Here is a 24,958-nt window from a genome sequence, read left to right on the forward strand (position 1 = left end):
GACTAATTATACATAGTTTGTCTTTTCCAGGTTTTCCCTTTTCAAATATATAGGGGAACACAGTTTCGCTCACGGCCAGTAGGGGTCCAGAAGATTTTCAATCAGCTGTTTTACTTCAAAACAAACCAATTATTACGACGGATTTTCTGGGGGGCGTTTCAACATAGAAGAGAAAAGAAGAATACACAAGCTCCATTTCTGTTTTCTAATTTTCCAAGTAGTTGATCCGTGTCACTCGACGAAGATGAACAGGTTTCATCTTGCCTGCTTGCTGGTGAGCTTGCAGCTCATCTGCTGTATCCAATCTGTTCAAGTTAGCCAAGCGCCAGAGTCGAAAACAGCCTTTGCTGTGTTTGATGAAAGCAATGAAGAATTTGTAATCGTCCACCACGAACCACCTCGCGACAAATATGTTGCTGGGGCCAAATTTACCAACGCCATCAATCAGACAGGGTATGTAATATTTTTATTTATTTGCTGTGCTACATGTTAAATCCTTATTATTATACTTGTATCTTGTATGTTAGGTGGGCTAATTTTGAAGTCTGGACCAATGGCAATTTCCCAGATTCTGTCCAGTCTAAGGCAGCTGGTTTCCTCGAAGGCTATCTTACTCACGAGCTCATTTATTTCTCGTACTTGAACACGCTGCAAGATTACTGCAAGGGTCGAGATGGCTACTGCAGCAAGCTGCGAACCTTTTTGGCCACCAATACCAAATGGGTTAACAAGATGTACACCAAGCTCAGAAACACAAGCCCATTCTGGCATCAGGTATCTTTAAATTCATTTAGTCTTAATTTTTGTCTCAATTTTTCACAATGTCATTTAACTATAGGTGGGTTTGTTCTATGAACAAATGGAAGGTTTGGCAGCAGGCTGGGAAAAAGCAGCAGTAAATACTGGCCATTCAATGGGCACTTATGGTTTTATGTAAGTATAATTATCTGAAGAGAATTGTCAAACATCCTTTTCTTTATTCTTGATTGGTTCACCTAGGTGGTTCAATATTTTTGGTGATATGGAAGAGTTCGAGCAAATGTTTGCCCCGCAAAAAGCAGGGAAAGATTGGCGACTCAATAAAGTTGGCCGACGCCACATGTTTGCATCGTGTTCTGCCTTAATTAAAGTACTTCCAGACGCATCCGACATCTACACTTCGCACGTGACATGGAACGGCTACGAATCGATGATCAGGATTTTGAAAAAATACAGCTTTGAGGTTCATCGAACGGCAGCCGAAGACTCGGCGGTTATTCCAGGCCACTCCATGTCGTTTTCTTCGTACCCTGGCCTATTGTATTCGGGAGACGACTTCAGCGTCATCTCTTCTGGTCTTGTTTCCATGGAAACTACAATCGGAAACAACAGTAAATCCCCTTTCTAGATTGTGGTTTTAATTATGCGGATTTTAACTACTGGCTATTTTTAGATGTGGAGTTATTCAAGTACATCAAACCTACTGGCCAAGTTCTTGAAGGAGTCCGATCGATGGTCGCCAATCGTCTCGCCTCAAGCGGTATCAAGAGTGACTTTCTTTTAAGATGAAAGTTTTACAATTTATTTTTATTATTACTGTAGGGAAAGAATGGACCGAAGTCTTTAGCCGTCACAACAGCGGCACATACAACAACCAGTGGATGATTGTCGATTACAAACTCTTCAAGCCTTTCAAACCCCTTCGTGACGGCCTCTTTTGGGTGCTGGAACAATTACCGACCCTGATCGAATCTCGCGATGCCACCGACGTTTTGAGATCGCAGTCGTTTTGGCCGTCGTACAACAGCCCTTATTTCCCTACAATTTTCAATCTGTCTGGGGTACCGGCACTGGTGGAACAGTACGGTGATTGGTTCACATACGACAAAACTCCCCGCGCGCTCATTTTCAATCGCGATCAATCCAAAATCACGGACATGGACTCGATGATCCGTATGGTGAGTGTTTGTGCTTTCTATGTTATTTTATTTGTTTTTTGGTTGAGGCAACAAAGCCGTAAACTCAAATTTTGGCGATTTGTTTAGATGCGGTACAACGATTACCGCAACGACCCGCTTTCTCGGTGTGAGAAGTGCGAGCCGAAATATTCCGGAGAGAACGCCATCTCGGCTCGAAACGATTTGAATCCAGCCAACGGCACTTACCCATTTCACGCGCTCAGTCACCGCTCTCACGGCGCCACCGACTGCAAGGTCACCTCGCATCAGCTCATGACTTCGCTTGACTTCATCGCCGTCGGTGGTCCCACCTTCGACTCGCTCCCGGCCTTTCGATGGAGCGAATCTGATTTCGTCAACATGTCCCACATCGGCCATCCCGATCTATGGAAGTTCGAACCAGTTCAGACCGAGTGGACACTCTAAAACAAGAAAAAACCGCTGATGTATATCCTCATATTCCCAAATGCATACTACGATTTCTATTTCTAAGAATACTCTTTTTTCCTATCCTGTCCTGTCTGCCGGTCAGTTTCTATTTACGGAAAGTACACACGTGTCCCGTATACTTTGGCCAATGAAAATTTTGTGCTGTCAGCACCGGTCAGTTGACTCTCCGACGGAAGACCGGATTTTGTATCTTCAGAGAAATTGGTTGATCCACTTGGAGTTTGGAATTGACTTTTTTTTATTTCTTTTCCGGCGTTCGTGCCCAATGAACTTTGATCGCGTCAGCTCGCGCGTCCGTCCGCTCCTATAGTCTCTTGTTCGTTTAGTTACTGGGTGCGATGGTTTGGGTTGCCATTTGTGTAACATCAGAGGGAGTAGAGTAGAGTGGGGTGGGGGGATGTGTAAGCAGATGCGTCTACTTTACGGTCTAAACGAGATTCCCCAGACCGGGGAAACATGAGGGCGCTGAGCGTTGATAAGGATCACGCGGATGCCGCATTCAACCAACGAACGATGAAGAAATTCGAGCCGGGTCTCCCCTCACCGTCTAGAACTTTCCGAGTTCTCTTCAGCTGTGGGCCTCTCTAGGTTGTCGTTCTATTAATGGTCGGATTAAACGACAATCTGAAAGAGAAAAAGAAAAACGCGGCCGGCGTGTGTATAGCGCACCACAATATAGAAAGAGTGAGGACGTTGACAAGGCCGAGCAGACAATAAAAGGTTTTGTCTATTATTTCGTTTGAACGGGCCAGAAAGATAGGCAGAGGGAGAAGGGAATTCTTGAGTGAGGAGAACATACGTATGTAATTATTATTTTTTTTTCTTTTCTTCCTCCGCTGGCGGTGTAATTGGAGAGGGAATGGGGAGGTCGTACGATTTGACGTCACGGAATCCAGCCCGGTTTGAGAGCATATGATTGGACGAAGCGAGAGGCTGGTACTCTGGCCTGGAGGGTCGTTCGGTTGAGTGAGGAATCCTTGAGGGGAAAAACAAAAAATGGTTTGAATATGGTGCCATTTGACGTCAGCAATTTCGACCATTCCTATTGGATATTCTCTAGAAATATTGTAAGATTGCTCCGTTTACCTGGATATCCCCTGCGGAGACCCCTCCTTTTTTTTATTTTACATCATTATTTTTTGTTTCCCCGCCGTTGTGGTTTGAGAGTATGAGCCATTGAAGCGGCAGTCTCGTCTGGCGCTTTCAACTCGAACGTTCTGTCAGTTCCGTCCACACACCAGAAACTATCCAAAGTCATGGCTTGTATAAATAAGGTTGTGAAAATTCTCACGGTTTTGGCGATCTGGTTCACATTCTGCAGAGCGAACGGGTTGGATGAAGGAGAAGCCGCCGGATCGACAGACCCGAAAGATCCCGTCCTGCTGATGCCCAATTTTTACGCTTTTGACGTCCTGGAAGATGGCGAAGTGGAGCGACGTTTTTACTTGAACGGCATCGCACTCAAAGAAACCAACGCAGTTTACACACTCAACGGAACCAAGTAAAATTATTGATTCACTTTATCTAATCGTTCGTGTCTTAAATTAATCATTTTTTCCAAATGGTAATTTTTCTTTTAGAGAAGGAGCGGTGCTTCGCCAGCTGAGCGACGGCCGCCATTTGATCCAGCTCATCTACGATGCCGACCAGTCACTGCAGGACTGTGAATACATTACAGATATCGAAATGGCAACCGGCTTCCAGGAAAAACTGGCCGCCGAGTATCGGCAATTATCGGCCATCAGTCTAAACACCAGCATTCGAATCATCGAGAGCCGCTCGGATCTGCCGGAAGACCTTGCGCGGTTGGCGGTTTACCGCCGAATGAAAATCGAGTGCCGGCAGCTTCACTCTCGGATGCGAAAGGCCGCCCGTCAATCAGAAAATCCCTCAACCGTCAGGTAAAATGTCTTTTAAAAACTGTTATAAGTTAACCCAGTAGAACGAAAAAGCCCAGCACCGCATACTAAAAAGAAAAATCTCATGATCATTTTTATACCTGACCAAATAACAACGGGTTCTTTTCTTGATTGGTATTCAAAGTTGTAATTTTCGACTTTGTGGTTTAACCTATTAACTTTTGGGCTGTTGTTTCTCTCTCTCTCTCTCCGTGACTGATTGCTACTTTTCCACTTGAGTCTACTTCCAATTTCAAACTCTTTTTTTTTCTTTTTTCATTTTTCCTTTGGGGGGGTTTGAAACAAGACACGAGTGGTTATACTAATCCACCACGGGGTAGTAGTACAACGATTTTGAGACTTTTTTTTCCTTTAACGGGTAATGGGATTCGGGGGATCGGGATATATGATGATGTGGTTACACGGACATCAACACCTTGCGCTAAATTGATGACGCAGCAGCAGGAGGAAGCGCGATATCATGATGATGCCGGGAACGATTTGGTGCGGTTCCGGTCATCGGGCTACTCAGTACAAGGACTTGGGAGCCGAGCAGGCCGTGGACCGCTGCTGCCGACGACACGATCATTGCCCGGAGACCATCAAGAGTAGCAAATCCAAGTACGACATCACCAACAATCGACCCATCACCATTTCAGCCTGCGACTGCGACGAGAGGTGAAGTAGTAAAAAACACACAAGAATACACCAACACGTATAATGGACCACTGGGGGGCCCATTTAATGTATAGAATGATGGAAAACAATTTTGGGCGGTGTACACAAAAAAGTCCTCGAGGAATTGTCTAGAAATTTAAGGGCCGTTTAAAAACTGAAATAACTTTTTCATCCATTTAACCAAAATAGCTTCGCCTTTTATTTTTTCTCATTCTCTTTTGATGTGCCACTTTCAAGCTGTTAGGTCTCTGTTGTTTGTTACTTTTCGGGCTTCTATTTCTCGTCGCTGTCCTTGCATCGGCCTGTTATTTCCCGTTTTCGTGCGGTCAATTCCTGATTAACACACTCGCAAGTTAAAACTTGAGCGTTTCCGAGCTGCTTCAAACCCCTCTTTCGTCCAACGACAACTTCATATAACCAATATAACAGATATATAGTATGAGCGGATCCAGCAGAATCAAAATCCAGTTGAATCCAACGAAGCGAACCTCGCACTTTGCAATATTTTTCCAGGAGAAGACGGGACGCCGACGACGATCTCTACATTATTCCGCACACAAAGTGGTGCGGTAAGGGCAATCGGGCCGACGGACCGTCGCACCTGGGCGGCTACGCAGCGGCGGACAGGTGCTGTCGCCAGCACGACAATGAGTGCCCTCAGCACATCACGGCTTGGTCCGAGAAATTCGGCCTTTACAATAGTCGCCCTTACACGGCCATGCATTGCACTTGCGACGACAGGTAACGTTCGTCCCCTCGCCTCCAATCAACTTGGACGTCGGTGTTGAAAATGATAAAAGTTCCGTTGTGTTGATCGTTTAAGAAAAAAAAAAGCGAAACCAGAAAAGGGGGGCCCTTAATCAAGGACGAAGTGGGAAGCTTATAATTATTTGGCGACGGCAAAACAGAAAACGAGGCCATCGATCGATCATTTTCTCGAATGTTTTTTCAAAAGGCTTAGGCTAAAATTTGAAATTCCAAGAATTCGTATGTACACCGCCCAAAAAATAATAGTATGTATGTCTATTAGGGACCGTTAGACAGAAAATGGAACAGGCTAGAGAGTATGCTGATGACCTTCTTGGCCGACATCGCCTTGCCTCCAGCGGTTCAGCCGAACTTTCATTCTAATTATTAAATGAACATTTTTTTTTTGCCTGAAATGATTTTGGGATGTTGCGTTATGCCTGTAACATGGTTTTATACTGACGTGGAAGCCCGTGCCAAGAATATTTAATTAATGTTCTCTTCCACATTTTTAGATTCCGCTCATGCTTGAAACAAGCCAACACGGCCGCCTCTAACCTAGTGGGAAAGCTTTTCTTCAACATCATTCAAATCAAGTATAATAAACGTCAATTTTTTTTGTTCATATTATACAAACAATTCTGATCTTTTCAAATTCATTTTTTTCTTACAGATGTTTTGTGCTTAAACCAGAGAAAGTTTGCAAGAAGAGTTCCTGGTGGGGCAAGTGCACGCAGAACGAGTGGAAAAAGAAAGCTCACCTTCGCGATCCTATTCCTTATTGAAATTCCAGTTTTGTTTTCGTTACGTGTCTAACGATTTTTCATCGCCGATAATAAGCGGTCAATTAATTTTTTCCCCACAAGTGGAAATAGAAACCAATGTCGTTTTTCCTCTTCGACAGCATCATCATCCATGCAAAGTCATGCACACCTTTTTGTTTGTTTTTCTTTCATATTTTCTTTCTATTCCTCACTAAAGTCTGCAACCACGGTTCCGAATTCGTGTAGGCATCCGTGACGACATTATCTTTGATATTATCATCGCAAATTGAAGGACGTCTCGATCTTCTGGGGGTCTAAGACTCCGCGTGTCGAAAGGTCTCAATATTTCATACGTGTGTATTATTTACTTTTGTGTAAATTGTCCGAACTCGCATTCATTCGTATTATACAGCTCGTGCACATGTTTTTTTATGTTGAAACCGATTCTCCGTTTCTCCGAAATTTCATACGAATTATCTGAATTGTGTTATTCAATTTTGCGCCTTGCCAATTGCATCCTAGAAGTGTTCTCCTATTATGGCCAAATAGAAAAATTACGTCGCGTTCGTGTAATTTTAAAACGCCATTTTTTGTGACCGTTTTCGTGTCCTTTTTATATTTGGCAAAAATAAAATATTGATTTCCAATGTGCCATTTATACGCATTACATTGACACGCGCTAAATGTAAACTGAAGGTTAATTCCGTGCTTGCATGTGTTGTTTGTTTTGACACATACGCAACGCCACTGCCATGAACCATTAGATAAATTGATCGAACCAATCGAGCATTTCCTGGATAAAACGCTGATTTATTTGATTATAAGTGGGTCAGCCGGCCATTGAGTTGTTATTAAGCAACCCCAGACTAACTAAGGACGAAATGCTGCAACACACAAGATTCAGCAAAACTGTGAAATACGAAAAACAAAAAAAAAAAGCAGGTTAACCTTCAGAAGAACCAGATTGAAAGCTCAGATTGAACTTTTTGCGCATGTACTACTGAATAAAGTTAACTTACATCCGGGATGTTTCGCTGATTTTTTTAGAGGTCTTAGACATTGGCGTATTAACCTTGGCGTGAATTAATTAATTAATTATGGCGTTGCGGTCTTGCGGAAGCTTAGCCTTCAGAAAGGACTGCGTCTGAACTGATTTTTTACAGTTATTTATATGCTAGTAAATAAATTTGATAAAACTCATAATTTTAAATACATTCTAAAACGTTTTTTCCAATGCCAAGTTTGTTAATTTATTGCTGACTTAAAACTTGATTAGATATTTACAGATTTCTACTATTTGCAGACAACTGATGAGGCGGTTAAATTGATAAAGGGCTTTAAGTAATCTTTAAGTCTTCTTCGTTAATAATTTCCATGATTCCGGATTCCGGATTCCGGAGCTCTGCAAGTCTGCTAGTGCTAGTTAGCCTAGTTTGCAGTCAGCTTCTGGCCTCCGCTTCATCAGCAGAGGCGCCACTTATATAAGGAGACTTACTTACACTTGGCAACGTTACCAAATGCTGTCTGCTAGTGTGTAGAAAATTCGGTGTGCTGTTTTGCACGTGTATTGAAAGTTTAATCGTTTAATCTGAACATTGAATTCGTTTCTCATTTGAATTTCGAAATACCCATTTCTAATAAAATTAATTGACCAAGTTTTCCAAGTGTTGCACTGTTTTTGGCAATTAAAATGGATGCTCGTGACTTGTTCAGGCGACTGTCAGCTGGCGCAAAATTTGACAAAAACAGATTCAAGAATGATGCTATTAAGTTTCAGGTACCACATTATTGACATTTTTTTTAAAATTCTATTTATAATGTTGTTCTCCTCATTCAGCTAGCTCAAAAACAACCTTCCTCTACTTCATTGAGCAATTCTACTCTTGGAATTGACACTACACAAGCACAGCATAATCATCAACCAGAAAATGATATCGACAACAATTCATGTGAAGAAAATGAAGAGAATGAAACCGTGGAAAACATTGTTGATCCTAGAGCAGAAATTAAAGCATTGCGGCGTGAAAGGAAAAGAAAAATAAAAACACCAAAAGAGTTAGCCGCACTGAAGAAAGAGGAAATCAGTAGAAAGAGAAAAGCCCACAAAATACATGTCCAGGGTAGTGATATTCCAACTCCAGTTGAAACGTGAGTAGTTTTACAAAATGGTTGTCCTAGGAAAATGATTTATTTATTCAATGTTTCAGGTTTGAAGAGCTTGCACAGCAGTTCAGTATCAAAGAAGAACTTATTAAAAATATTCAAACAAGAGGATATGAAGTCCCTACTCCAATTCAGATGCAAGCTATTCCTTTAATGCTGAAGAAAAGAGAGATTTTGGCTTGTGCCCCGACGGGATCTGGAAAAACTGCTGCATTTTTGGTCCCCATCATACATTGTCTTGGAGCCCCACAGAAAAAAGGTTTCAGAGCGGTCATCGTATCTCCTACTCGCGAGTTAGCCAATCAGACTCATAGGGAATGCGTTAAACTAACGGAAGGAATTGGTTTACGTTGTCACGTCATTGACAATGTAGGCAAAGCTACGCAGAAATTTGGGCCAAAGTCATCTCAAAGATTCGGTAGTATCAATTTTACAGAAGATTTCTATTTCAAAATAGTTGTTGTATTCATATTTGTTTGTAGATATCCTTATCACAACACCGAATCGATTGGTCTTTTTGCTCTCGCAAGAACCACCTGCGATTTCGCTAAAAAAGTAAGACAGTTTTCCAAATCTGTTAATATTTTCTAATTTTATCGATTCCTTTCATATCTTGCCCCACTATTCTTTAGTGTGGAGTGGCTTATTGTTGACGAATCAGACAAGTTGTTTGAAGAAGGACGCCAAGGGTTTCGTGATCAATTGGGGGCAATTTACCGGGCATGCGATTCTAATCAGATCAGAAGAGCTTTCTTCAGTGCAACTTTTGCATTCGACGTCCAAGAGTGGTGCAAATTAAATCTTGACAACGTAGTTATGCTCACTATCGGACAAAAGAATTCTGCTTCCGAAAAGGTAGAACAACAACTCATCTTCGCCGGGAGCGAAGGTGGAAAACTAATGGCATTCCGCAACCTAATTGTTGAGGTAAGTAACAAGCAGTTTTCCCTTTGCTACGACGATAACAGAAAATAAATTGTTTTATTTATTTATTAGGGTCTTAATCCACCAGTTTTAGTATTTGTTCAGACAAAAGAACGAGCAAAAGAATTATACACTGAACTTGTGTATGACGGTATAAATGTTGACGTCATTCACGCAGAGCGTTCTCAACTTCAACGTGACAATGTGGTGAAAAGCTTTCGCTCCGGTCAAATTTGGGTACTTATATGTACGGAGCTTATGGGTCGTGGTATTGATTTCAAAGGTGTTAACCTTGTGGTCAATTACGACTTTCCGCCATCTGCCATCAGTTACATCCACCGAATTGGTACGTACTACTGCAAATTGTTACTTTTCTCGATTTCAATCCTCTACAGAAGAATTTTTATTTTCAGGTCGAACGGGGCGCGCCGGACGTCCAGGCAAAGCAATTACTTTTTTCACAGAGTGTGATGCAGTCTATCTCCGCAAGTATAATTTTGTTTTTTGCACAAATATTCTATGTGTCAATTGTCGTTATTCTTTTACTTTGTAGGATTGCCACTGTAATGCGGAATTCCGGATGCGAGGTACCAGAGTACATGTTGCAAATGAAGAAAACCTCGAGGAGTGATGCCAAGAAGATGGCCCGGAAGGTTCCTACTCGAAAATCTATTTCCACGGAACCACTCCCCGACAAGATTAAGCGGAAAAAGCGTGAAAGGATCATCGCCAACGTTCGAAAAAACAAACAAAATGGACAGCAAGGGCCGTCAACTAAGAAGCAGAAAATTGTGGCTAATAATGTGTAAAAAAAAAAATTATGCGTTGTGTCATTCACACGAATACAAAACCTTGTGAAATTTTTAAAAGTTTATTATTACTTCCATTCATAAGTTTCATTACACTTCTTGTTGGATTTTTGTGTCCAACTTTTAATATTTCAATATATGGATACATATAGCAATAACTAATAAATAGATTTCACAAATGAATCAAATCAACAAATAGAATTAAATAATGGGTGCTTTATAACTTTATAAAATGTTCAGCCAGATCTACCAGATCACTTCCCACTCTACTGCACTCATTGCTGAATTTGGGGTAAGCGAAATAAGCTCGTGTGTGGGCAAAATGTAAGTTCAGAATAAAGAACTTGTCAATGTTGTGTGAATATTTTTAAAACATTACTGATAAAACGAATGATAAAGATTATTTTTTTATGTGCAGCAGAAATGAATTTAATTTAATTTGTCTTGGTTGAATTAAGCCCGGACTGGATCGAAGAGAAAACGACGGAAGAGCATGTTGGGAACGCGTCGTGGCTCTTTGATGGACAGGGCTTTCTCAGTTGCATTCTTCCTTCTTGCAGCACGAAGCCACTGTGGAACGTTGTTGGGTTTCCTAGAAACAATTTCCTTCATTGCCCCCGCATCTACGTCTCCACGCTTGTCTGCATTCCGTTGGAAAGAGACGCGATTAATTGAACAGAGAATTGGGCCCCATTGACATTTCGGAGGTGGTGACACGGACGTTGTTGTAGGGCGTGTTTCGGGTTGTGTTGTTCCTTGTGTTGTTGGTTCCGTTGGTGCTGATTCCTCGATTTCCTCATCGGATTTCTTGAAATTCTTGATTTTGAACATAAGTCGATCAAAAAGCCATTCGTTATCCAAGTGACTCGAATCCGGTATGACATTCTTTAACTTTGAAATGAAATCGGAGTTTTTCACTATAACTCGCAGTTTATCTTCGACATCTGGAGTTATATATTTCTGGGCGAATTCCGGAAGATTGTCTTTTGCGGCTGTCAGGAGGCGAAGCATTAACAATCTTAGGTTTCCAGTTTCGGTATAGTCAATTGTATCATCGGTCAGATATTTATCCAGATGCTTATAGTCTACTTGAGCGAATTTCTCCGGAATCAAATGGATCAACACACTAGGTATCGACAACTCTTTCCAATTTTGCAAGGTTTCAAGTTGCTCCGGAAACATTTTTGCAACATATTTGGTAAGAACCATTCTTTCTTCGCTGCTAGATGGATTAAATTCTTCGGGAAACATTTGCGATAGGATTTTGGCGATCAACCAAGGATGGTCCAGCGTACGATCTTCATAGAGATCGTTGAAAAGAGCAAGGAGCAAGTCACCACCGCCATCAATAGATCTACCGAAAGGGGTTCCAATGAACAGCACGGAAAGAAGTAGCAGGAAAGGCGAAGCGATTATAAGTGCTGCAATGCCTAAAACTGGAAAAGCGTTCCAAATAGGAACTAAGGCCCCCCAAGGTGAGGATGGTCCGCTACTGATTGACGAATCCCCTGATGATGACGAACTTTGAGATGATCCGGATGATGAAGAAGATACCGACGGTACGAAAATAGTATTGATTGGCGGGGGCGGGGGCACGGGTACGATTAGATCAGTGAAAACGGTGATAACTTCAATACTCGGTAGTAAAGGCGTTGTCAAGTAACTTTCAGTGGTGGTTTCCTGAAAGGTGGTTGAGAAGGTTGTACTTTGTTGCACATCCGAGATCGGCGTAGTAAAAACGGCTGACATCATAGTAGTTGGTAGTTTTGTCGGTGCTTCTGTCAGCTCTTCCGTCGGCACTTCTGTTGGTGCATTAGTCAATGGTAGTTCAGAAGTGGGTTTCACTGTTATCTTTTCAGTTGTAGTAGTTTCTACAATGGGTGCTTCGGTGACATACTCCGTTGTTACTTGTTCTGTAGTAGTCATCTTCTCTGTAGTTGGGCCCGGAGTAGTGGTAATAATTTCAGTTGTTTGCTCAGTAGTCATGGCCTCAGTGGTTGCTTGTTCAGTAGTCATGGCTTCAGTGGTTACCTGTTCAGTAATCATAGCTTCCGTAGTTGCCTTTTCAGTAGTCACGGCTTCAATTGTTTGTTCAGTAGTCATGGCTTCAGTCGTTTCTTGTTCATCAGTCATGGCTTCAGTTGTTGCCTTTTCAGTAGTTACGGCTTCAGTTGTTGTTTGTTCAGTAGTCATGGCTTCAGTGGTTAGTTGCTCAGTAATGAGGGCTTCCGTGGTTGTTTGTTCAGAAGTCATGGCTTCTGTGGTTGTTTGTTCAGTAGTCATGGCCTCAGTGGTTGCTTGTTCCGTAGTCATGGCCTCAGTGGTTGCTTTTTCAGTAGTCACGGCTTCAGTTGTTGTTTGTTCAGTAGTAACGGCTTCAGTGGTTGCTTGTTCAGTAGTCATGACTTCCGTGGTTGTTTGTTCAGTAGTCATGGCCTCAGTGGTTGCTTGTTCAGTAGTCACGGCTTTCGTTGTTGTTTGTTCAGTAGTCACGGCTTCAGTGGTTGCTTGTTCAGTAGTCATGACTTCCGTGGTTGTTTGTTCAGTAGTCATGGCCTCAGTGGTTGCTTGTTCAGTAGTCACGGCTTTCGTTGTTGTTTGTTCAGTAGTCGCGGCTTCAGTGGTTACTTGTTCAGTAGTGATGACTTCCGTGGTTGTTTGTTCAGTAGTCACGGCTTCAGTGGTTACTTGTTCAGTAGTCATGACTTCCGTGGTTGTTTGTTCAGTAGACATGGCCTCAGTGGTTGCTTGTTCAGTAGTCACGGCTTCAGTAGTCATAGCTTCTGTGGTTGTTTGTTCAGAAGTCACGGCTTCTGTGGTTGCTTGTTCAGTAGTCATGACTTCCGTGGTTGTTTGTTCAGTAGTCATGGCCTCGGTGGTTGCTTGTTCAGTAGTCACGGCTTCAGAAGTCATAGCTTTTGTTGTTGTTTGTTCAGTAGTCACGGCTTCTGTCGTTGCGTGTTCAGTAGTCATGACTTCCGTGGTTGTTCGTTCAGTAGTCATGACCTCATTGGTTGCTTGTTCAGTAGTCATGGCTTCAGTGGTTGCTTGTTCAGTAGTCATGGCCTCAGTGGTTATCTGTTCAGTAGTCATGGCCTCAGTGATTACTTGTTCAGTAGTCATTGCTTCAGTGGTTGTTGGTTCAGTAGTCATTGCTTCAGTGGTTGTTGGTTCAGTAGTCACTGCTTCAGTGATTCCTTGTTCAGTAGTCATGGCTTCAGTGGTTACTTGTTCAGTCATTAGGGCTACTGAAGTTGCTTTTTCAGTAGTTACGGCTTCAGTAGTTTGTTCAGTAGTAATAGCTTCAGTGGTTTCTTGTTCAGGAGTCACAGCTTCAGTGGATATTTGTTCAGTCACCAGGGCTTCTGTAGTTGCTTTTTCAGTAGTCACGGCTTCAGTAGTTGTTTGTTCAGTAGTCATAGCTTCAGTGGTTTCTTGTTGAGGAGTCACAGCTTCAGTGGATATTTGTTCAATCATCAGGGCTTCGGTGGTTGCCTTTTCAGTAGTCACGGCTTCAGTTGTCGTTTGTTCAGTATTCATGGCTTCAGTGGTTTCTTGTTCAGCAGCCATGGCTTCGGTTGTTGTCTTTTCAGTAGTCACGGCTTCAGTTGTCGTTTGTTCAGTAGTCATGGCTTCAGTGGTTTCTTGTTCAGCAGCCATGGCTTCAGTTGTTGCTATTTCCGAAGTCACGGTTTCAGTTGTCGTTTCTTCAGTATTTATGGCTTCAGTGATGTCTTGTCCAGTAGTTATGGCTTCAGTAGTTTGCTGTTCAGTAATCAGGGCTTCTGTGGTTGTTCGTTCAGTGGTCATGGATTCCGTAGTTGCCTTTTCAGTAGTCACGAATTCAGTTGTTGTTTTTTCAGTGGTCATCATGGCTTTAGTAGTTGTTTGTTCTGTAGTCATAGCTTCAGTAGTCATGCTGACACTTATCTGTTCGGTAACTGAAACCTCTGTAGGTTGAACAGTTGCGCTTTCTTCTTCTTCCATACATTCCAAGGTCGCTGTCTCATCCTCACTGTCTTCCGTACTGTCCGTTACGTCAAAATTGGATTCAATCAGCCCAAATGCATCAGTTATTTCTTCAGTGGTGCTTTCAAATGATGACATTGTAGATGTCTGTACTACATCTTCTAGTGTAGTGAATACGGTTGGTGTGGTTGATTCCGATGTATTGGCTGTTGTGAAATCTGGAGAAGTCGACAAACTAGCAGTTGTAGAAGTAGTTTCCGCTGTGTCCGTTACTTCTGCCTCTGTTATGGTAGTTGAATCGCAATCAGTATTTCCAGTCGTTGGTTCTGTCACTGTCACTGCCAACTCGGTGGTAAATTCGTCTTCGGTATCATCTATAAACAACACAAGACAAGACACAAAACTTAAAACCGCTGAAAAATTTAAATGTTGTGAAAATAGTTCCGTCCAAATTGCCACGCGTAACGCGAAATGTATTAATTATTTTGAATTATACAGACCTACCTTTAAATATTATTTTTAAAACATTAATGATTTTAAACTTACCGCATGGTTCTGATGTACTCGTTTCTTCTATGGACGTTACTTCTGTAACCACAACTTCATTCGATACAACCAAGGTTGTACCTTAAATATATGAAAAAAATAAATAAATAAAAACATTGTAAATGATTCTTAATAAAATCAACAAACTGTAAACATTTAAATTAATTCAAGATTGGCGAAAATATACTTTGCGGTGTAGTAAAATTAACAGTGGAAGGAAGAGTGCTATGCGTAGTTGTAGAACTCTGGGATGTTGTTACAGCTTCTGTTGGTTCGGTAGTGATAGCAGTTGTAGAAAAGGGCGAAGAAACATCGGTAGATGAAGTTATCACAGTTGCAGCATCAGTCGTGGAAGTGAAATGAGGAGATTCAGTTGAAGTAATGAAAATATTTGCAGTTGTTGTGCCAAGAGAAGTTTCTTCACTCGTAACATCAGAGATCAACTGGTCTGGAGCAGTAGTTTCAGACGTTACAGAAGTTTGGGAAGTAGTTATCGAACTATCGGTCGAAAGGGGACCTGAAGAAGGTGATTGTTCATCGTGTTCTTCGGTCGTAGCTAAACTCGATGACTCAGTAGATTCCGAGGTCGATTCTAGTGTGACAGAATAAATAGTATCAAACATTGAGGAAGACACTGCATTATGGACATACGAAATTATGTAAAAGGACAGATAAGAAGAAGTTGTATCGTCTGATATGTTATGTAGTCGTCGTGAATAAAGAAGTACCGTAATCGTTGGTAACCGTAAAAGGTTCAGTCGATAGAGTATCTGCTGATGAAGGTGAAGTCGTAGTCGATGGTTGAGTGAGCATGGGAGTAGTGCTTATAAATATGTCTATGGGAGTGGTGGTTGAGAAGAAAGGTTCAGATGCCGACGCAAACCCTGAGCCCATTGTTGTTACAGAAGTTGAAGTAAAATCAGAGAATGTTGATTCAGTTAACACTTCAGGTAATAAAGAAGTCGAATAAGTTAAGTCGGTTGTAAACGTGGTTTCCGTGGTCAGAGATTCTGTGGAAGAATGTGGAACAGAATGACTTAAAGTAGTTAATGGCAACAAATCAGTAGTAGACACATCAAATGGCTCAGTGGTAAACGAAACAGTAGTAGTGGATAGCGAGGAAGAAAATAAATCGTCCGATGCTTCAGTGGTTACAAGAATAGAAGACATGTCGGTTTCTGTCACGCTATTATCTGCTGTTGTCTTTGTTTCAGTTGAATAATCGCTTGGTGCAACAGACGATTCTGTAAATAAGTCTGAGGCGGAAGTCCCACTAGAAGGAGTGGATGTTAACGATTGAGTTGTCGAAGAAGCAATTGGTTCGCTACTTTCGAAACCTAATGCAGTGGTAAAAACAACATTTTCCGATGTATGTGGGGAAGATGGAAAATCAGTTTCTAATTCTGGATTTTTAGTTGTTCCTATGGACGATCCATCAGTAGACGTGGGGTGTTCAGTGGGAGAACTTTCCGAAATGGTAGAAAATGCAGGAAAAGTAGAGTCTGAGTTCACCGCCGTGGAAGTAAATTCCACAGTTGTATCATAGTTTTCTTGTGTCTCGTAGGTAGATTGGAAAATTGTAGTTGACTGAGGGTTAGAAGTAGAATCACTTGTGACAATAGTGGGAACTGTTGTAATAACTGACTCGCTAATTGGAGATTCCGTTAAGGTTTGCGATGTTTCTGAAAATTGCTCGATGGTAGTCGTGGAGAACGATTCTGGTGTGGAGTAAGAAAAAGAGCTGGTACTACTTTGCTGCATATCTGTTGTTGACGAATCTTCAGGTGTAGAGGTGCCTGAAATTTCTGATGAAAGAATTTCAAAATTTGGATCTGTTGTTGAAGAAGGAAGAACTGTTTCATCACTCGATTGAGTAACAACAGTAGTTGGCACAAAAGCTATGTCGCTTGTAAATTCAACTGTAGAAGAAGTGTAATCTTCGTCAAGGGTAACTAAATTGGCATCTGTTGACTGAAAAATAGGGGTCACAGAATCTGAAGTAGACCCAAACATAGAAGTAGGCGTTGTATTAACAATAGATGTCTCCGCAGTAAACGCGGAAGTCGTAGAACTAAGAATAATTTCAGTCGTATACGTTGTAGCTATGTCACTGTCTGATGAAGTCATAGCTTCATCGGTTGTTGGAGAATGTGTAGAAGAAAGCACTTCGGTTGAATCTGTAGAAATTTCCGCTATCGTAGAAGAAGTATAATCGTCCAATAAAGAAGTAGTAGATTGAAAAAGTTGAGAGGACGAAGTATCAGAAACTAAACCAATCGTCGTATCGCTTGATGTAGAAGATTCGTTAGTGAATGCTTCAGTATATGTTGTTGAAGTTGGGGAGAGTGTAGATGGCACATCTGTTTCAGTAGTTTGCAATGGAAATGATGTTGGTGTAATGTCTGTTGCGGAAGACACTGAAATATTCTCAAAAACTGTAGTTGCTGTAGTTGAATCGACAAAATCATCTGTAGTTTCCATTGCAGATCCCATTGTTGTGATTGCTTGTTGCGCATCCGTTTCTGTTGTTAGATCTTGTGATTCGCTGGATTGTGTTTGGGAAACTGGTTCCAATGTGATGGTTGAAAAAATCGTTCCAACTGTGGTAGAAGGAGCAAAATCACTTGTTTGATAAGAAGGGGTAGTAGAGTGCAACTCAGAAGGAAAATCAGTTAAAATTTCGGTTGTTGATGCAGATAGAGCAAAAGTGGATAAAGTTGTGGATTCTTCCTGCGAAGTCGATGATTCAGTGAAGAAAACTGTCCCAGAAGTACCTTCCGATGGGATTGAAGAAGTTACAGAATCACTAGTTGGTTCAGAAGGAAGAACAGTAGTTGTTATACTACTTTCGCTACTATAATCGTTTTCGTCCGTGAAATGTGTTTCTTGAACAGGGGTAGAGGTTTGTTCAAAGGGAAAAGCGGTAGACGTAATACTACTTTCGCTACTAATATCGTCTGTGAAATTTGTTTCTTCAACTGAAGTTGAGGTTGAAGGCTCAAAACTGAGACTTGTTGATGCATCCTCAACGGGATTAACGGTTGTAGATGATTGAGAAGATGTTTCAACATTATTAGTAGTGGTAGAATCAATAGAAGATGTTGTGGTCATAACAGTGGGGGATTGGGTAGAGGACATTGAAATATGTGAATCTGAAGTTTGCAATGGAAATGTTGTTGGTGTAGAGTCTGTTGCAGAAGAGACTGAAATATTCTCAAAAACTCTAGTTGCTGTAGTCGAATCGACGAAATCTTCTGTTGATTCCATTGTAGATCCCATCGTTGTGGAAGCTTGTTCCGCATCCGTTTCTGTTGTTAGAACTTGTGATTCGGTAGATTCTGTTTGGGAAACTGGTTCCACTGTGATGGTTGAAGAAATGGTTCCAACTACGGTAGAAGGAGTAGAATCACTTGTTTGATGAGGAGGTGTAGTAGAATGTAACTCAGAAGTAAAATCAGTTAAAATTTCGGTTGTTGATGCAGATAGAGGAAACGTGGACAAAGTTGTGGTTTCTTCCTGTGAAGTTGGTGATTCAGTGAAGAAAATTGTCCCGGAAGTCCCCTCCGATGGGATTAAAGAAGTTACAGAATCACTAGCTGGTTCAGAAGGAAGAGCAGTAGTTGTAATACTACTTTCGCTACTATTATCGTTATCATCCGTGAAATATGTTTCTTGAACAGGGGTAGAGGTTTGTTCAAAGGGAAGAGTGGTAGACGTAATACTAATTTCGCTACTAAAATCGCCAGTGAAATTTGTTTCTTCAACTGAAGTTGAGGTTGAAGACTCAAAACTGAGACTTGTTGATGCATCCTCAATGGAATTAATGGTTGTGGATGATTGAGAAGATGTTTCAACATTATTAGTAGTGGTAGAATCAATAGAAGATGTTGTGGTCATAACAGTGGAGGATTGGGTAGAGGACATTGAAATATGTGAATCTGAAGTTTGCAATGGAAATGTTGTTGGTGTAGAGTCTGTTGCAGAAGGGACTGAAATATTCTCAAAAACTGTAGTTACTGTAGTCGAATCGAAGAAATCTTCTGTTGATTCCATTGTAGATCCCATCGTTGTGGAAGCTTGTTCCGCATCCGTTTCTGTTGTTAGAACTTGTGATTCGGTAGATTCTGTTTGGGAAACTGGTTCCACTGTGATGGTTGAAGAAATGGTTCCAACTGTGGTAGAAGGAGTAGAATCACTTGTTTGATGAGGAGGTGTGGTAGAATGTAACTCAGAAGTAAAATCAGTTAAAATTTCGGTTGTTGATGCAGATAGAGGAAACGTGGACAAAGTTGTGGTTTCTTCCTGTGAAGTTGGTGATTCAGTGAAGAAAATTGTCCCGGTATTCCCCTCCGATGGGATTGAAGAAGTTACAGAATCACTAGTTGGTTCAGAAGGAAGAACAGTAGTTGTAATACTACTTTCGCTACTATTATCGTTATCGTCCGTGAAATGTGTTTCTTGAACAGGGATAGAGGTTTGTTCAAAGGGAAGAGCGGTATACGTAATACTACTTTCGCTACTAAAATCGTCAGTGAAATTTGTTTCTTCAACTGAAGTTGAGGTTGAAGACTCAAAACTGAGACTTGTTGATGCATCCTCAATGGAATTAACGGTTGTGGATGATTGAGAAGATGTTTCAACATTATTAGTAGTGGTAGAATCAATAGAAGATGTTGTGGTCATAACAGTGGAGGATTGGGTAGAGGACATTGACATATGTGAATCTGAGGTTTGCAATGGAAATGTTGTTGGTGTAGAGTCTGTTGCAGAAGGGACTGAAATATTTTCAAAAACTGTAGTTGCTGTAGTCGAATCGACGAAATCTTCTGTTGATTCCATTGTAGATCCCATCGTTGTGGAAGCTTGTTCCGCATCCGTTTCTGTTGTTAGAACCTGTGATTCGGTAGATTCTGTTTGGGAAACTGGTTCCACTGTGATGGTTGAAGAAATGGTTCCAACTGTGGTAGAAGGGGTAGAATCACTTGTTTGATGAGGAGGAGTAGTAGAATGTAACTCAGAAGTAAAATCAGTTAAAATTTCGGTTGTTGATGCAGAGAGAGGAAACGTGGACAAAGTTGTGGTTTCTTCCTGTGAAGTTGGTGATTCAGTGAAGAAAATTGTCCCGGAAGTCCCCTCCGATGGGATTGAAGAAGTTACAGAATCACTAGTTTGTTCAGAAGGAAGAAAAGTAGTTGTAATACTACTTTCGCTACTATTATCGTTATCGTCCGTGAAATGTGTTTCTTGAACAGGGGTAGAGGTTTGTTCAAAGGGAAGAGCGGTAGACGTAATACTACTTTCGCTACTAAAATCGTCAGTGAAATTTGTTTCTTCAACTGAAGTTGAGGTTGAAGACGCAAAACTGAGACTTGTTGATGCATCCTCAATGGAATTAACGGTTGTTGATGATTGAGAAGATGATTCAACATTATTAGAAGTGGTAGAATCAATAGAAGTTATTGTGGTCATAACAGTGGAGGATTGGGTAGAGGACATTGAAATATGTGAATCTGAATCCAATAAGTCAATGGGTTTTTCTGTTACAATTTGAAAATCTGTGTCTTCGGATTGATCTGTCGTTGAAGTTTCAATTTCAGTTGTACCGTTATCAGAATCTGGAGTGGTCACGGAATGATCAGCAGTCGATTGTGCTTGTGATACACTTGTTAGAAACTCTGGTGAATCTGTCGTGGCTACAACTGATATTAAACCATCTGTGTTTTCAGTCGAATAAAAAAATTCGGATGTGGTAGTAACATAATGAGATGTGTCTAATTCGGTTGGAGATGTGGTTTCTGGCCTTTGTGTTGACGAAGCAGGGAATGTGGAAAACTCTTCAGGTAAACCGGATGTGCTAGTAGTTTCCATTGTATATTCAATATTTACAGAACTAGTACTTTCAATTGAAGTTGGAGATGTTTCAATTGTAGAAGTAAACTGAGTCGATTCTGGTCGTCCTGTTGTTGATTCACTAATTGATGAAGTTTCAGTTATAGGTATCTGTGTCGTTGAATGTTCTGTAGGTTGCACTGAAACTAAGAGAGTGGTAGAGCCATCAGTTGTCGAAGTTAATTCAGAATCGCCTGTAACTTGGATGCCAGGAGTGGATATCTCCGACGTAAGATCAACTGGAATTTCGGTTGTGGGAAAGGTAGAAGGTATTAAAGAAATAGAGTCTGTGTCAATACCAATATCTACAGTTGTGGGTGCAGAATGTGATTCGGTAGTCTCTGAATTGGAAAAATCTTCTGGCTCCAGCGTGGTTGAAGAAATCGAACCAAATGGGGTAGGAGGAGCAGAATCACTATTCTGATGAGAATGTGTTGTAGAAGGCCACTCAGAAGTAAAATCACTAAACATTTCGGTTGTCAATCCAGTTAGAGAAAAAGTGGACGAAGATATGGTTTCGCCAGTGGATGATTCAGTGAAGAAAGTCATCCCGGAAGTTCCGCTTGATGCGGTTGTAGAAGTTAGAGAATCATTAGTTGGTTCAGAAGGAAGAACGGCAGGCGTAATGCTACTTTCGCTACTATTATCGTTACTATCTGTGTAATTTGTTTCTTCAACAGAAGTATACGTTGACGTAGACGTTGATTCAACATTGTTAGTAGTTGTAGAATCAGTGGAAATGTCTGTGGTCATAATAGTTGAAGATGGGGTCGAGGCAAAAACTGTCGAGGTAAAAACTACACTTGTGGGCACAGAATGCGACTCTGTAGTCTCTGAAGGTGGAATGGAAAAAGAAGCTGAAGACTCTGATTCAATTTCTAAAGTAGTTCCATACGTCTGTTCTACTGTAGATAATGTTGGTAAGTTAAAATAATTCGTAGTGGTAAGTATATCAGAACTGGAGGTTTGTGATTCTGGTTTTGTCGTGGAGCTATCGATACCATCAGATGTCGAGTAGTATAATTCAGTTATTTGCTCTCCAGGAGTCTGTTGTGGCGTTGATGACATTGATACAGTTGTTTCTGGTACCCCACTCTCCGTTTGGGCTGGAGTAGACAACAGTATCGTTTCCGGACCAACAGAGACTATTGTTGTTGAAAATGAATCACTGTTACCGCTATTAAATTCAGTACTTAGTAAAGAGTCTGATAGTGATGTGGATGCAATCGTGGAATACGAAGACGAAGTCTGGCCTGATGTTGAAGGAAAAGGTTCAACTGTAGGGAAGATTTCACTTTCACTGCTTGTTTGTGAAACTAGAGAAGGTGTAGATTGGTTAATATCAGACATGAAAGTAGTAACTAGTCCGTTCCCTTCGGTAGAAAATTGAGGAAATGACGAAAAATCAGGATGCTCAGTGGAAGAAACCATTTCTTCGTTATTAATTTGAGAAAATGTTATAGAAGTAGAGCTAGGAGAATTAGTAGTAGTAAAGTAAGTTGAAATTATTACATCGTTCGAAGTACTATCTGTCACGGAGGACACAGTGGACGATAGAGCGGAAACAGTATTACTAGGGAAGAGTGTTGATAGACCTGGAAGAGATATTCCCATTTGTTCACTTAAAGTGGACAGAACAGACTGAATAGTTGACGGAGAATCAGTTTCTGTTTCCACATTTCCTGGGTCAGTGGGGACAGTAGTAGAAGACACAATATTATGAACAACAGTTTGGGAAGTTAAAGGGTCGTTTGTCTGACTTGTAACCGTAGATGAGGAATCATTCACTGAAGATTCACCAAAATTGTTGACATGCTCACCAGTTGCTTCGCTATTTGGAAAATGTGAAGTTGTGTCCTCGGTTGACGTTGTAATTGTTTCTGTTTGTTCTGTTGGCAGAATAGTGTTTGTTTGAGTTTCAGGTGGTAAAGTCGAAAATGTCGATTGAGTTTCCGGATCATTTGAGATGGGAAAAGTTGAAAATAACCCACCGTCAGTTGCTACATTAGATTCTGATCCAGTTGTTGCAGTTGGCTCCGTTGCAGCATTGGTTGAAATCGGAAAAAGGGTAGAAGTTTCGTTGTCATCACTCTCATTCATTTTTTCGGTGGTTGTAAATGCAGATTGGGTCGAAGAAAATTCGGCTGAACTGACCGTTTGTTCCGAATGCGAAAAAAATTCGGAATCGGTGTTTGGTTCTTCAGAGAAGGTAGATGCTTGCGTCGTAGAATCAATATTGATAGAACTCGTGCCTGTTTCAAGTGTAGTTGCAACAAAAGACGGCTGAGTAGAAGATTGTGTTGATGGTTCAGTAGAATAATCCAGATTCTCCGTAACTATCATTGTCGAAGACGTCGACAATAATCCGTCTGTTCCATCAGATGATGACGTTGAGAAAACAGTAGAGGCAGTGTCAAAGTTTTCGTAATCTGTGATGATTGATGTGCCAGAAGTTGTTTCCGAAAAAAAGGAATCAGAAGGACTAATGGTAATAATTTCAGTATTTGTTGTAAAAACAGTAGTAGACTGGGTTGTAGTTTGGGTAAATGGCATACTGGAAAGGTGCGAATCTGAATCCAGTGTTCCAGTTGGAATTTGGGGTGTGGTGTTAATTATAATTTCTTCCGATGTATCTGGTTTTGAAGTAACAACATCCAAATTTGTGGTTGTTGTCGACTCGGTTTGCCCAGCATCTATTGAATTAGACACATCTTCGATTGTTGAACTTTGAATGGCAGAAATCGTTGACATTTCACTTTCGATGGAGGTTGATGTTTCCAAAAGTGTAGGCGGTGATATTGTTTGTTCCATGGTGGAGAATTCTGGTGTATTAGTGGAGACTTCTGAAACAAAACTTGGTCCATCAGACTCTATCTCTACTTCTTCACTTGCTTGTGATTGGGCTGATGAAGAAACTAAAAATTCTGTTGTTATTTCCAGATTTGATATCGTTGACGTTACAGATTGAGAAAAATTTTCAGTTACTCCAATGGAGTTTTGGCTAGTCGATAAAATTTCGGGTTTAGTGACTGCGGAATCAATTGTGGTAAAGGAGCTTGTTTGTTCATTTTCAGTGGACGATTCCGGCGCGACAGTGGATACGATAGAAACCGAACTCGGTCCATCAGACTCTATCTCTACCTCGTCACTTGATAGTGAAACCGTCGAAGAAGAAACTTCGGTTATTGTTACTTCCTGGTTAGATTCTGTTGTTGACGTGTCAGTTTGGACATAACTTTCAGTTACTGTTGTGATGTTCTGATAATTTAAGTGTGTGGTTAAAGGAATGGGTGTTGTGACGTCAACTTCAATTGCTGATGCGGAGCTCGTTAGTCCATTTTCTTGCTCTTGTACCTCAGAACTTTCTTCTGACGGTTCTGTTGAAAAGGTTGTTATATCGTCTTCGTCGAACGAACTCTGGGTGGTGTTTAAAGAAAACAAATTTTCGGTTGTGCTAGGTGTTGTAGTAATTGATTGGATGATTGTAGATTCAGTTATAAAAGATGTTTGCTGTTCTGATTGTATCCCGGGTGTTGATGTAGATGTCAGTTCTTCAAATAGACTGGTCATCATTTCCGTTTGGGACGTTGATTCAATACTTACAGGGCTCGTGTTATCACTTACGATTTCAGAATTGATGGTGGTTGAAGATTGGGTAGCGGAAAACATGGGCGACACAGATTCCATATTTTCATCTGTAATTAATTCACCACTTGATGAAGTTTCTGTGGGGCGAATTGTTTGTTCTTCTTGAAGCACTGTAGACAGTTCGGGTGGAGTGAGGGTTGACAATTGTTCAACGAATTCGGTTTGCAAAATTGATTCTGTTGTAGATGAAAAATCAGTTACAGTTTCAGTAAGGACATCTGTTGTTGCTGTACAGGGATCTGACGTAAACTCTTCAGTAGCTGAATTGGTAAGAGGCGACTCCGTGTCTTGCTCAAATGTTGAAGAAAGTTCGGGTTGGACAGAAGAAGCCGTTTCTTCATTAATCGTTTGGGAGACAGTAACGGAAGATGTAGAGTCAGGATAGTTAGATACAGTGAAGGCAGTGGTAGTCGTCCCTTCATCTGGAGTGAAACCTGTTGAGGTAATAATAGTAGTTGATTCAGAAAACAGATTAGACGATAGATCTGAAGTAGTATGATGAGGAAATATTGTAGTAAGACTGGGAAGAGTCAATT

General features: G+C 41.1%; 4 protein-coding genes across 13 annotated transcripts in view; 3 read left to right on the top strand and 1 right to left on the bottom strand.

Annotated features, from left to right (window-relative positions):
- Positions 1 to 82: 82 nt before the first annotated feature.
- On the top strand, positions 83 to 2,505 carry LOC124196722 (putative phospholipase B-like 2). The gene is made up of 7 exons (XM_046591898.1): positions 83 to 453; positions 528 to 774; positions 839 to 933; positions 1,000 to 1,370; positions 1,433 to 1,519; positions 1,582 to 1,937; positions 2,025 to 2,505. Exons 1-7 carry the CDS (start codon positions 245 to 247, stop codon positions 2,361 to 2,363), a joined length of 1,704 nt encoding a protein of 567 aa, XP_046447854.1. The 5' UTR covers positions 83 to 244; the 3' UTR covers positions 2,364 to 2,505.
- Positions 2,506 to 3,544: 1,039 nt separating this feature from the next.
- LOC124198269 (group 3 secretory phospholipase A2-like) lies at positions 3,545 to 7,121 on the top strand. Of its 4 annotated transcripts, none has more exons than XM_046594056.1 (5): positions 3,545 to 3,888; positions 3,968 to 4,288; positions 5,477 to 5,704; positions 6,226 to 6,306; positions 6,384 to 7,121. In XM_046594056.1, the coding sequence occupies exons 1-5, from the start codon at positions 3,644 to 3,646 to the stop codon at positions 6,493 to 6,495; spliced, it is 987 nt and encodes a 328-aa protein (XP_046450012.1). In that variant the 5' UTR covers positions 3,545 to 3,643; the 3' UTR covers positions 6,496 to 7,121. The 4 variants fall into 4 exon arrangements, with proteins under 4 accessions (XP_046450012.1, XP_046450013.1, XP_046450015.1 ...); XM_046594057.1 differs by lacking the exon at positions 5,477 to 5,704 and adding an exon at positions 4,745 to 4,963 and having other exon boundaries at positions 3,548 to 3,888; XM_046594058.1 differs by lacking the exon at positions 5,477 to 5,704 and adding an exon at positions 4,748 to 4,963 and having other exon boundaries at positions 3,549 to 3,888.
- Positions 7,122 to 7,954: 833 nt separating this feature from the next.
- LOC124198268 (probable ATP-dependent RNA helicase DDX52) lies at positions 7,955 to 10,430 on the top strand. Its single transcript, XM_046594055.1, has 8 exons — positions 7,955 to 8,251; positions 8,312 to 8,622; positions 8,682 to 9,055; positions 9,120 to 9,192; positions 9,270 to 9,564; positions 9,634 to 9,907; positions 9,975 to 10,050; positions 10,115 to 10,430. The coding sequence occupies exons 1-8, from the start codon at positions 8,165 to 8,167 to the stop codon at positions 10,368 to 10,370; spliced, it is 1,746 nt and encodes a 581-aa protein (XP_046450011.1). The 5' UTR covers positions 7,955 to 8,164; the 3' UTR covers positions 10,371 to 10,430.
- Positions 10,417 to 24,958, bottom strand: part of LOC124198267 (mucin-12-like) — a 31,869-nt gene continuing 17,327 nt past the window's right edge. For 2 of the 7 annotated variants that reach the window (XM_046594049.1, XM_046594047.1), the window contains 4 exons: positions 15,614 to 24,856; positions 15,073 to 15,477; positions 14,886 to 14,966; positions 10,417 to 14,713 (listed from right to left, as the gene is read on the bottom strand). In XM_046594049.1, coding sequence (XP_046450005.1) covers positions 10,824 to 14,713; positions 14,886 to 14,966; positions 15,073 to 15,477; positions 15,614 to 24,856 — 13,619 coding nt within the window. In that variant the 3' untranslated portion in view covers positions 10,417 to 10,823. The remainder of the gene's footprint in view (positions 14,714 to 14,885; positions 14,967 to 15,072; positions 15,478 to 15,613; positions 24,857 to 24,958) is intronic. The other 5 variants (XM_046594052.1, XM_046594051.1, XM_046594048.1 and 2 more) reach the window with 5 other exon arrangements.

The sequence above is a fragment of the Daphnia pulex genome, chromosome 7, assembly GCF_021134715.1.
Source record: "Daphnia pulex isolate KAP4 chromosome 7, ASM2113471v1".
NCBI classification, from domain to species: Eukaryota; Metazoa; Arthropoda; class Branchiopoda; order Diplostraca; family Daphniidae; genus Daphnia; species Daphnia pulex.

Excerpts from the sequence above, each read along its gene's own strand:
- LOC124196722 (XM_046591898.1), top strand. The coding sequence starts at position 245 with ATGAACAGGTTTCATCTTGCCTGCTTGCTGGTGAGCTTGCAGCTCATC. Across the intron at positions 775-838 it reads CAAGCCCATTCTGGCATCAG|GTGGGTTTGTTCTATGAACA; the intron begins GTATCTTTAAAT and ends ATTTAACTATAG. Across the intron at positions 1,520-1,581 it reads CAATCGTCTCGCCTCAAGCG|GGAAAGAATGGACCGAAGTC; the intron begins GTATCAAGAGTG and ends TTATTACTGTAG.
- LOC124198268 (XM_046594055.1), top strand. The coding sequence starts at position 8,165 with ATGGATGCTCGTGACTTGTTCAGGCGACTGTCAGCTGGCGCAAAATTT. Across the intron at positions 9,056-9,119 it reads AAAGTCATCTCAAAGATTCG|ATATCCTTATCACAACACCG; the intron begins GTAGTATCAATT and ends ATTTGTTTGTAG. Across the intron at positions 10,051-10,114 it reads GATGCAGTCTATCTCCGCAA|GATTGCCACTGTAATGCGGA; the intron begins GTATAATTTTGT and ends TTTACTTTGTAG.
- LOC124198269 (XM_046594056.1), top strand. The coding sequence starts at position 3,644 with ATGGCTTGTATAAATAAGGTTGTGAAAATTCTCACGGTTTTGGCGATC. Across the intron at positions 3,889-3,967 it reads TACACACTCAACGGAACCAA|AGAAGGAGCGGTGCTTCGCC; the intron begins GTAAAATTATTG and ends TTTTTCTTTTAG. Across the intron at positions 4,289-5,476 it reads GAAAATCCCTCAACCGTCAG|GAGAAGACGGGACGCCGACG; the intron begins GTAAAATGTCTT and ends ATATTTTTCCAG.